We start from the raw sequence: 12,500 nt of genomic DNA on the forward strand, positions 1-12,500 counted from the left end.
CCCCGTTTCTGGAAATTCACGAGTCAAACATAACGTTAAATTCATCTGTGGTGTCTGTCTGACTTATCTATTCTTAATTCGCTCCAGAAATTGACACTTCTATGTGGAAAGCTGTCTCCGTACTTCATTCCATCATCCTTTTTCTTCAATATCTTTTGTCTCGAATTATATATATATATATATATATATATATTATATATATATATATACATATATATATACATACATATATATACATAAATATATATACATATATATATAATGTATATATATATACATTATATATATACATATATATATACATATATATACATATATATACATATATATACATATATATATATACATATATACATATATATATATACATATATACATATATACATATATATATACATATATGCATATATATATATATATATATATATATATATATATATGTGCGTGTGTATATATATATATACACGCACACACGTATTTATTTGGCCATCCGTGCCTTCTCTGTTATTACAACCGTAACTACATAATAATTGCCTAAGTACAACCTTTACTTTGCCCTAAAGAAACATATCTATAAATATAACTTCCTCCACTACCGCTGCTTTTCTCTACAAAATGTGTCCGAAAAGTATAACATTCTCCGTAGAGGTAATAAAAGTTCTTGTTTCTTCAGACTTTTTTCTCTCCTTCTTTCCCACTACTGCGGGCTCCTCCTCCTCCTCCTCCTCCTCCTCGTCGTCGTCGTCGTCCTCCTCTTCCTCCTCGTCTTCTTCCTCCTCATATTTGTTCTCTTCCTCCTTTTCCTCCTCGTCGTCCTTCTCGTCTTCTTCCTCTTCACCTTCTTACTCCTCTTCACCTTCTTCCTGCTCTTCATTTTCTTCTTTCTCTTCCTCCTCTTCCTCCTCCTCCTGCTCTTTTTCCTCATTCTTTTGTTCCTCCTATTCATCCTCCTCTTCCTCCTCCTATTCCTTCTCCATTTCCTCCTGCTCTTTTTCCTCATTCTCTTGTTCCTCCTACTCATCCTCCTCTTCCTTCTCCTCCTCTCCCTTTCCCTCATTCTCTTATTCCTCCTCCTCCTCCTCTTTATTTTCAAAAAATTCTTGTAACCTCACCCTGTTGTTGACCCCGGTGCTTAATACTCCTCCAATTTTACTACCTCCTCTTCCTCCTCTTTCTCTTCTTCCTCCTCCTTCCCCACTTCCTCCTACTGTTTATTTTTCTCTTTCTCCCCCCTTCTCCCTCCACCCATTTCCCCACCCTCCACTTTCTTATCTTTCTCTTCCCCTTCCTCTTCTCCTCTTCTTTATAAGCCTCCTTCACCCTCTTCTTCCTCCTGTTTCTTTTCCCCCTTCTCCCCTTTCTTTTCCGCCCCTCCTTTTATCCTTCTTCTCCACTTTCTCCCATTCCTCTTCCTTTTCCTCCTTTTCCTCCTCCTCTCTTTCTCCTACCATTTCTTTTCTTCCTTCTCTCCTTTCTCCCTCCACCCCTTTTTCCTCCTCCACTTTCTCCTCTTACTCTATCTCTTCTTCTTCCTCTTTCTCCTTCTCCCACTCTTCCTTCTACTCCTCCTTTTTCTCTTCCTCCCCTTCTCCTCCTCCACTCATTTTTCCTCCTCCTACTGTTCTTTTTCCTTCTTTCTCCTCTTCTTCCCCCTTTTCCTCCTCTTCCACTTTCCCCTCCTCCTATTCCTTTTCCTCTTTCTCTTCCTCCCACTCTTCATCCCACTGTTCTTTCTCCTCCTTCTCCTCTTCTTCCCCCTTTTCCTCCTCTTCCACTTTCCCCTCCTCCTATTCCTTCTCCACTTTCTCCTCCTCCCACTCTGCCTCCCACTGTTCTTTTTCCTTCTTTCTCCTCTTCTTCCCCCTTTTCCTCCTCTTCCACTTTCCCCTCCTCCTATTCCTTTTCCTCTTTCTCCTCCTCCTACTCTTCATCCCACTGTTCTTTTTCCTCCTTCTCCCCATTGTCCTCTTCCTCTTTCTTTTCTTCTTTCTCCATCTACTCCTCCTCCTCCTTCTAGTGTTCTTTTTCTTCCTCCTCCCCTGTCTCCTCTTCCTTCCCTTTTCCTCTTACTCCCCCTTCTCCTCTTCTTCTTCCTTTCCCTCTCTCTCTTCCCTCCTCTCCCAGTCCTACTACACCTTCTTCGAAGGTGTCATTAACGTTGCCATTAATCTCTTTGGAGTCCATTATTCCCAATCGCCGAAAACTCCTGCCCCAACGGACCGACACCACCTAACTCGAGCACGACCTCATTATCCTTTCCGCTCCTCCTTAACCCTTCCAAGCACTTGGAAGGGGAAGGAGGCTCTTGAAGACTGTAGAGAATTGCCTGTAGGTTCACGAATAGAGTGGTTAACAAATGGAATAGACTTAGTAACCATGTAGTAAGCGCTGACACAATTGGTTGTTTTAAGAGAAGATTAGATCAATTTATGGATGGAGATGACAGGTGGTAAGGGACATGGTACTGCCTAGTGTAGGCCTTATGGTCTCTTGCAGTCTCCTCCATTCTTATGTTCTCATGTAACTGTGATCAGAGAAGCCACTGGAATTTGAGCCGTGGTGGGTGCAATAAAATGATTTTTAAAATTCAGGATTAGAAGATTATTATGACTGGATTAAATTGTCCTCAGTTAATCCAATTTGATAAAGGGACCATGAGACCATAACACGCTTAGACTTGACAATGGTTACACACTTTGCAGTTTTTAGTATATAAAGGATTAGAAGATCCTTCTTATTGGATCAAATTGTCTGGAGTTAAACCAATTCGATAAAGTCACTGAGCCGTAATACGTTTAGTCATGAAGTTCATGACACACTTTACAGTTTTTTTCTGGCGAATGATAATAAGATTTTATTCAGTTGAGGATCGAACTCTGAACATTAGTATTGTTATTGATATTATTAATGTTATTGTTAATGTTGCTATATTTGCCACACGTTATCACAAGCCACCACCTTTATCACAAGCCACCACCATTATCAACCTTTACCATTACCATCACCGTCTTGTCACCACCATCACTACCAACACCATCATCACAATTACCATCAGACTACAATCACTATCACCATATTCACCATCACCACTGTCACCATTTCCACCATCTCCGTCACTATTGTCATCCCCGTGACCAATCCCTCTTTCTTTTCTTTCTTGACAGCTATGGATGCCTTATCTACATGGCCACCCAGATAGCATCTGGGATGAAATATTTGGAGTCGCTCAACTTCGTACACCGGGACCTGGCTACGAGGTGAGTCTGGTCTTAGACATGGACCCCACACGCACCCTCTCCCTCCTCCTCTACGGAGAGTCTTGGTACCCACAGATCATCTGGGTATATTAGGCCAGTGTTTGGCAACATTTCAAGCGTTGTAGACCACTTACATCGACTTGTATATTCAATGGACCCCTTGATACGGGATTAGATAGGTTATAATCACATTTTCTAAACATTTAGTGATAGAAACATTATAGTATCTTATCCAAATAATCGTCATACTCTGAGAGACGCAATTAACCACGGAAAAACTAGAAAAAAATAAACATCTCGATTAAGACACATTGTATAATCATGAATTATATAAAAAAGAGTCATGACAGGTTTAATTGTAACATACTGAGTTCTCCTCCTGGGGACCCCTGGTTGAGGAACAACAATGTAATAGAGATCCTTCGTTTTAGGCCTTATTATCCTTTAAGTGACATGACCAACTTCAGTTCTGAGTATGCTGTTGGTCCTTCCTCCCCTTCGTTCTCGCCCTTGACTTCGTCTTCTTCACCCACTTCACCCCCTTCCTTCTCCATTCCGACCTCCCACTTCGTCCAGCTCTCTTTCCATCCTCACTGCTCTTGGTCGCTTGTTCCTGACGCCCTCTTCGTTCTCCAACAGGAACTGTCTGGTGGGGAACAACCACATTATCAAGATCTCGGACTTTGGGATGAGTCGAAGTTTGTATACGAGCGACTACTACCGGATCGAGGGCAAGGCCCTTCTGCCGATACGCTGGATGGCCTGGGAGAGCATCCTCTTGGTGAGTACTACTAACTGCCAGCAATCGGAGTGGTCGTGAATTGTTACGAGTGTGTGGGTGTTGAGCTTATTTAACATAAGTGACCTATTTCATCGTATATTTATTTATACACACACACAGCGTATAAGCAGTGGCATGGACACGTACACACACACACATACACACACACACACACACACACACACACACACACACACACACACACACACACACACACACACATATATATATATATATATATAGATATATATATATACATATACATATATATATATATACATACACGTGCGCCCAAAACAGTATGTAAGAATATGAAGGCATGCATGTGCCTAGCTATACATCCATTGTGCTATGTATAGGCAATCGATTTGATGAGGTCGTTGATTCTGGTTCCTCTTTATTCTCGAAAGTGTATGATATTCACGGACATTGAGATGCAATTGGATCCTACTCAGAAGAAGATAGTGTCCGAGGTCGGTTGATATTGACTAGTTTATCGGTACTACTGTCCTTTTGGACGATCGCGTGCCGCTCATTATATGAGGAAAATATTAGAGACCGTGTAGACGTGTATGTGTATATATATATATATATATATATATATATATATATATATTATATATATATATATGTGTGTGTGTGTGTGTGCGTGTGTGTGTGTGTGTGTGTGTATGTGTCATGTCATTGGTTCCATATGAGATACCAAGCACACCGAGTGGTTAATTTCCTTTAAAGTTTAGTATGCAGAAATTGGTAATCCATGTAATATAATTTTTACACAAATTAGAGAAAATGTTAATTGATATATTCATTTTATAGAAACTACATTTCTGTTCAGAGTTAAACTGAGGATTTCTTATCGTTCAAGGTTCGAACTTATCTTATGATTACATCGCCCCAAGTTCAATTCTTAACGTGTATTAATGACTACCACTCCCCCTAGCTCTTATAACGCATTCAATAAATGTATTAGCATAACAATTGGTAAACTCTTCATGGGGAGGGTAAACTCACAAATTATACATATAATATCCGTTTCATTTGGGTACTGAGCCATTTCACTACCATATTTGGGCATTACGTAAGCTCAACGCATTTTCTATGCACGCGTCACGCCGTGCGCATGCGCGGAGTAAAGGGGGCCGCGCACTGCAAGCTCGGGGTTGGTTGTCATGGTAACACGCTCCTCCGTGAGGGGACACCGATGCTCCTGCACGCGAACTGAATCTTTCAGCGCTTCGCCATCATCCCCGCCCGGTCAGCCCAGTCCACAGTCTTCAACATTCCCACGTATACATACGTACATATGTACACATATATGTTTAAAGGTGAACAGACAAAGACATACACGATCGCTGGCACACGCTCAAACACACGCACATGCACATGCACTTGCACAAACACACACATACACACACACACACACACACACACACACACACACACACACACACATACTCTGTCTACCCACGTTAACTGTACTGACTTCATAACCCATTGAGGTTTATATTCCAACCGTGTGTTTATTCATATCACTACCGCCAAGCAAATCTATTCAGCTGAGGGAAAGCCCTGAAGCTGTCAGAGTTAAGCCTATATTGCTCTAGACTTTGAGGTTACATGTGTGTGTGTGTGAGTGTGTGTGTATATGTGTGTGTGTGTCTGTGTGTGTGTGTCTGTGTGGTGTGTGTGTGTGTGTGTGTGTGTGTGTGTGTGTGTGTGTGTGTGTGTGTGTGTGTGTGTGTGTGTGTGTGTGTGTGTTTGTCATCTCTTCACCCGTTCTTGTTACCCATTCCAACTCTCTCCTCCCATTCTTTCTAACGTATCGACCATTAAACTCACACATTGACCCTTGACTTCTGACCTTTGACATTCCATGTTGTCTTCCCTGAGTTACTCTCACTCCGCTGGCGCCGGGCCTAGATGAGCCTGAGCCTCTTTGTCGCCAGCGTCGCTAAACACTATGGCTTTCCTTACACAACACAAAGGAACTAATTTGATAACATAATCAAATACCTATCAGTAGATGAGTGTGTGTGTGTGTGTGTGTGTGTGTGTGTGTGTGTGTGTGTGTGTGTGTGTGTGTGTGCGTCTGTGTGTGTGTATGTATGTATGTATGTATGTGTGTGTGTGTGTCTGTGTGTGTGTGTGTGTGTGTGTGTGTGTGTGTGCGCGTCTGTGTGTGTGTGTGTGGTGTGTGTGTGTGTGTGTGTGTGTGTGTGTGTGTGTGTGTGTGTGTGTGTGTGTGTGCGCGCGCGTCTGTGTGTGTGTATGTATGTATGTATGTATGTGTATGTGTGTGTGTGTGTGTGTGTGTGTGTGTGTGTGTGTGTGTATGCGCGTCTGTGTGTGTGTGTGTGTGTGTGTGTGTGTGTGTGTGTGTGTGTGTGTGTGTGTGTGCGCGCGTGTCTGTGTGTGTGTGTGTGTGTGTGTATGTGTGTAAGTGTGTGCGTATCCGCATGTGTATGCGTGTGTGTGTATCCGTGTATCTATGTAAGTGTGTGGGTATCCGTGTGCGTATTCATGTCTTCACCTAGTTATATATTATAGGATCGATACAATCCCTTATTATCTCTTAGCATTTTCCATCTTGGACTGTAACTTGCATTAAACACTGAATGCTCTGGGTGAGGATTACCCTTTCAGTGGGTGCACTACTACAGTTGAGTTAGTATCTGTATCCATGTCTATAGGTTTAAACAAAAGAAAAATTAAGAGTTACAGAAAGAGAAAGTGTAGGGGGAAAATCGAAACAAAGGTCCGAGAGGAGAAGAAGTCTTCAACAACTAAGGAACGAAAAAGAAAAAAACGCCTTGATCTCAGACAACCTCAAACCAGATGACGTGAGATGTATCAAGAAGACGCGAAAGAGTGAGCGTAAGATGTCGTGAGATGTACTGGGAATTCGTGAAAGAGCACGAGATCTACCAAAAGAACGAAAAAAGTCCTGAAAAATCAGAAGAGTCCGTGAGACTCTTGGCAAACTCGAGAGATCATGAGAGTTGGTGAAACGAAATCCTGACAGAGTTTGTGGGAGCTTATGATACAACGATATGACGTGATACCATTTGACAGTGTGACGTTACATGACATCAGACACGAGGACAGGAAGTGACATAATATAACACCGTAATAAAGCGAGTCATAAAGACATTTTGGTTCATTAAAAACATAGATAAATTATGTTTATTAACCCTTTGACAACGATTGTCCATCGCTGGACGCTTTCATTAAAATTAGGCTAAACATTTGATCCTTAAACGTTTCTAATGACCACTGAGATTAATTCAAAAATTAAATATTTTGTTCTGGCTAATACCAGATGACTTTATTTAGTTTAGAACAGTGATTCTCAGCCTTATACACTCCATTCCTCCCTTCATGAATTGTCAACATTTGCGTGGCTCCCTTTCATTTTTCACCGAGCAAAGAGAGATGGATTTCTTTTTTCAGATTCCTCACATTATATCCAAATGTATAATTTGTAACAAGAGGCAATGGCCCCTACCTCCTTTGGGGAATGGGGCACATAACTAACTTAGCGAATACAAAACCAAAACGCATCTCATTACGCCACCAGTGCACTACTGAAATGCTAGGCAATAGTAACTGAAAAGAAAAAAAAATCTCCAAGACCCAGGTTGGATGACAATGTCACTTATAGCACAGATGAAGACATGACACGATACCATTCGACACAGAATGAACCGTCACGGATTAAAAAAAAAAAAAAAAAAAGTAGATAACTTGGCACGACACGACACAACACGGAGTGACACGACCCAAAACATAACTTCATGAAAGAGAGCTCGGCTACGTTATGTCGTATTTTGTTAATTTGGTGGTCGTGGAGGGGAGGGTGAGCAGAGGAGTGAATGGAGGAGGTGTGGAGGAGAGAGAGGTAGACGAGAGAGGGATGGAAGGACGGGAGGAAGAGAGAGGGAGGGAGGAGAGAAGGAGGGAAAGAAAAAGATTGTAATTGAGGTTTGAGGGGAGTTCGGGTTGAATGTACAAGGTGGGGTGAGGCGGTAAAATGTGTCTGCATTATAAGAATCGCACCCTTTGATGTTATTCAAATAACCCTTTTTCCTTTCTTTTTTTCCCCTCGTCCGCTCTTCCCCTTCCTCCCCCACCCCCCACCCCACCTCCTCACCAGTTGGGACACCATGTTTTTGGCGTGGTCTCCCTGCCAAATGACTACAAATGCAAAGAGAGCGACCATTACTGGGAGGTCAAAAAGTTCGGCAGATCCTGTTTTGTTTTCATCTGTAGCCAAAGATTCTGTAATACAAAAGAAGTTTGCTCGGTGATTTAACATAATGTGTGTGTTTATGTGTGCATGTATGTATGCATGAGCGTATGTGTATGTATGTGAGATTTTGTGGATTTGTGTATGTGTGTGTGTGTGTGTGCGTGTGTGTTCGCGCGTGTGTTTGCGTTTTTGTTCATGTGTGTGTGTGTGTGTGTGTGTGTGTGTGTATGTGTGCGCGCGCGTATGTGTGTATCTGTTTTTTATGTGTTTGAGAGAGTGTGTGTATTATTGTGTACTGTATATGTGCGCGCGCGCGCGTGTATGTAAATGTATGCGCGTGCATCTGTGCGTGTTTGTGTGTGTGTGTGTGTGTGTGTGTGTGTGTGTGTGTGTGTGTGTGTGTGTGTGAAAGTGTGTGTGTGTGTGAGTATATGTGTATATGTTTTTTGTGTGTGTCAGAGAGTGTGTATTTTTCTGTGTGTATGTGCACGCGGGTGTGTATGTAAATGTATGCGTGTGCATCTGTGCGTGTTTGTATTTTTTCATTCTTCTACTAATTGCATCACCCCCTCTTTATCCCCTCTCTTTATCATGCCCCTTTTCCCTTTCCACGCTCTCTCCCCTATTGCCTCCTCCCTTATATTGCTCCCTTCTTATACCATTAATCTCTGTCTCCTCGCTTATTTCTCTTTTAATTGTTTGTTTATTTGTTTTCAACTTATCCATTAATAAAGTTATACATTTATTAGTTGCACTACTTTACTTTTATTTCATTTATTGGTTCACACAGTGTATTTCATTTATTCATTTATTTCTTTATACATCTATTGTTTTTATTAATTTGTATGTTTTAAAATTCTGTTTCTTTCATACAATATTCTCTTTCTCTCTCATTGGAATTTTCTCTACCATTCTGCTGGCGGCCCTTGTAAGTGATGGACCCAATTCCTTCTTTTAGTTGTCATTACTATTAGAGACTTCCTGAAGACGAATGAAGTACCTTAATATCATCCATAATAAAACGTATGAAAAACATTTCAAAAACGTTCACCGTAACTTAATGGATTACTTCCTCTATCCCCTAAATGTTTTTTTTTTTTATTGAATAACATCTTCAGGCAAAAATTAAAATAAATTGTTTAAAGATTTGTATCGTAATGAATGTTATATATATTTTTAGTGGTTACTCTCCCTTCTCCTTTTTCTATTCCTTTTCCTTTTCTTTCTCGGCCTTTATGGTTTCCTTCTTTCCGCCTTTAAACGCCCTTCCTCTTTACCTTTATTTTCGTCTCATTGCCTTTTCCTTCCATTCTCTCTCCTCCCTTATTTTCTCCTCATATCTCATAATCACGTGTTTGTTTGCACGTGGGTGCATGTGTGCGTGCGTGTGCAGAGTCATGTACCCATATGTGTTTTGAACCTATGTTGATGACTAGGATACGAACCTTCCCGACTTGGGCAACCTATAATCGTCGCTCCCGCGATATATATATATATATATATGTATATATATATATATATATATATATATGTATATAAATATATATATATATATATACACATATACATATATATATTTGTGTGTGTGTGTGTGTACACACACACACACACACACACATACAGTATATGTATATTTTTATATATATATATATATTACATATACATATATATACATACATATACATATATATACACATATATATACATATCTATACACATATATATACATATACATATATATACATATATATTATATATATATATATACATATATACATATATACATATATATATACATATATACTACATATATATACACATATATACATACATATATATACATATATATATATATATATATATATATATATATATATATATATATATATATATATTATATATATATGAGTAACGGGCCGCGCCTGACCCCGCTGCGCGGGGCCTCGGACCTTCGCTCGCAGGCGCTTTCATCCAGTCAATCAGTCGTCTCCGTTTATGTGTATATATATATATATATATATATATATATATATATATATATATATATATATAATATATATATATCATATATATATAATACATACATACATATACCAAGGCTTTTTCCCCCTTACTAGGGAGGTAGCCAAAAAGGACAAGGCATAAAATCATTTCCACCCATTCCATCCCCGAAAACACTCCACACCACTCCACCCTCCCTCCCATCTTAGCACCTCCGAGATGACAGGTCATCCCTGCACCCTGTCGACTGCCCTGGGTCAGAAGCAGTGTCGCAGGACACAACACATCCACAGCAAGGCCGCTTCATTAAATCGGCGACCCCCCCCTCTCCGTCCCCCCGTATAAAGGAGAGGACGGGGAGAAATCCCTTCGGGCTGCGTCAAAATTTTTGCTCACAAACACTACCTCACCCCCCATTCCCCCGTCCATTCCACCTCATGCATCACAACATTTTCCATATACAACCATTCTCCATTCACCCCTGTCTTCTGTCCTCTCCCATCCTTCCTCAACAAACATTCCACTCTTCCCCAAAGCTCCCTTCACCTCCCCTCATGTTCACTCCCTCCACATCTGCCTTCCATACCTCCTTTACTAGTCTTTCTTCACTCATTCTTTCCATGTGTCCAAACCATCCTAATACTCTTTCATCAACCCTATCTCCCAGCTCCCTTTCCACCCCTGTTCTCCTCACCTCCTCATTTCTCACTCTATCAAGCCTAGTAACCCCCATCATACATCTCAGACACCTCATCTCAAACACATTCAAGTTCCTTCTCTCTTCCTTTCTTATGTTCCATGTTTCTGCTCCATACAGTGCTGTTGGCACAATCACTCCTTCATACAGTCTCCTCTTAGCATCCATTCCCAAATTTCTATTCCTCATTACACTTTTTAAACTACCAAGGCATCTACTCGCTTCTCTCAATCTACATTCTACCTCCACCTTCACTCCACCTTTTCCTGCCACATTTGCACCCAAATATCTAAAACTATCCACTTCCTCCAGTTGCTCTCCCTTAATGTTCACTTCCAGATTACTGCCACTTTCACCCCTTGTACATCTCATCACCTTACTTTTACCCACATTTATCTTCAGCTTTCTTCTATCACACACTCTCCTAAACTCTGTCACCAACTTCCTCAATCCCTCCTCCGATCCTGCCACAAGCGCAGTGTCGTCCGCAAACAACAGCTGGCTCACCTCCCACTTTTCTCCATTTTCCTTAACCATCTCCAATCCCTGACCCACTACCCTTGCATTCACCTCTCGCACCACCCCATCCATGTATAAGTTGAACAGCCAGGGTGACATAACGCATCCCTGACGAAGTCCCACCTTTACCTCAAACCACTCACTCTCTCCATTTCTAATCCTGACACAAGCTCTACTACTCTCATAAAAACTCTTGACAGCTCCGAGAAGCTTTCCTCCTATCCCGTATATCCGCATAACCTCCCACAGTGCCTTTCTGTCTACCCTGTCGTAAGCCTTTTCCAGATCCATAAAGGCCCAGAAAACATCCTTCCCCTTTCCTATAGCTTTCTCACATATCTGTCTTACCACAAAAATCTGATCTACACAACCTCTACCTGTCCTAAACCCATACTGTTCCTCACCAATTACTCCCTCTGTTCCTCTCCTAATCCTCTCAATCAAGATCCTCCCATAAGCCTTCCCAGCTACACTTAACAAGCTAATCCCTCTGAAACTACTACATTCACACTTGTCCCCCTTTCCCTTGTAAAGTGGAACTATACAAGCACTTCTCCAGTCCTCTGGCACTCTACCTTCTCTCCAGCAAACATTAAATAACCTCACCAGCCAGTCCACCATCACTATACCTCCTTTTTTAAGACATTCTGCATGGCATCCATCCATACCAGGTGCCTTACCTGCTTTCATCATCTTAACTGCTGCCTTCACTTCATCCTTCCTTATTTCTCCTCCATTTTCCTCACTCATCACTCTCATTTTCTTAGCATTTCCCACTACAGCTATCTTTCCCTCCCTATCCTCCTTCACATTAAGCAACTCCCTAAAATATTCTGCCCATCTTCCCCTTACTGCCTTCTCCTCCATTATCATCTCTCCATCTGCACCTTTTACCTTTTCTTCTCTACTTGATTCGCCTCCTCTTCCTCTCTTAATTTCTTTCCAAAACATCTTTTTATTACTTTCAAAATTTTCTGTCATACTCTTACCCCA

At 41.1% G+C, this 12,500-nt stretch overlaps 1 protein-coding gene across 3 annotated transcripts in view; it reads left to right on the forward strand.

Annotated features, from left to right (window-relative positions):
• Window positions 1-12,500, forward strand: part of LOC143039945 (discoidin domain-containing receptor 2-like) — a 1,367,746-nt gene that overhangs the window by 1,331,308 nt on the left and 23,938 nt on the right. For all 3 annotated transcript variants that reach the window (XM_076210412.1, XM_076210413.1, XM_076210414.1), the window contains 2 exons: window positions 3,165-3,257; window positions 3,897-4,038. In XM_076210412.1, coding sequence (XP_076066527.1) covers window positions 3,165-3,257; window positions 3,897-4,038 — 235 coding nt within the window. The remainder of the gene's footprint in view (window positions 1-3,164; window positions 3,258-3,896; window positions 4,039-12,500) is intronic.

Source organism: Oratosquilla oratoria, chromosome 27 (genome assembly GCF_046742065.1).
Source record: "Oratosquilla oratoria isolate Oo_2021 chromosome 27, ASM4674206v1, whole genome shotgun sequence".
NCBI classification, from domain to species: Eukaryota; Metazoa; Arthropoda; class Malacostraca; order Stomatopoda; family Squillidae; genus Oratosquilla; species Oratosquilla oratoria.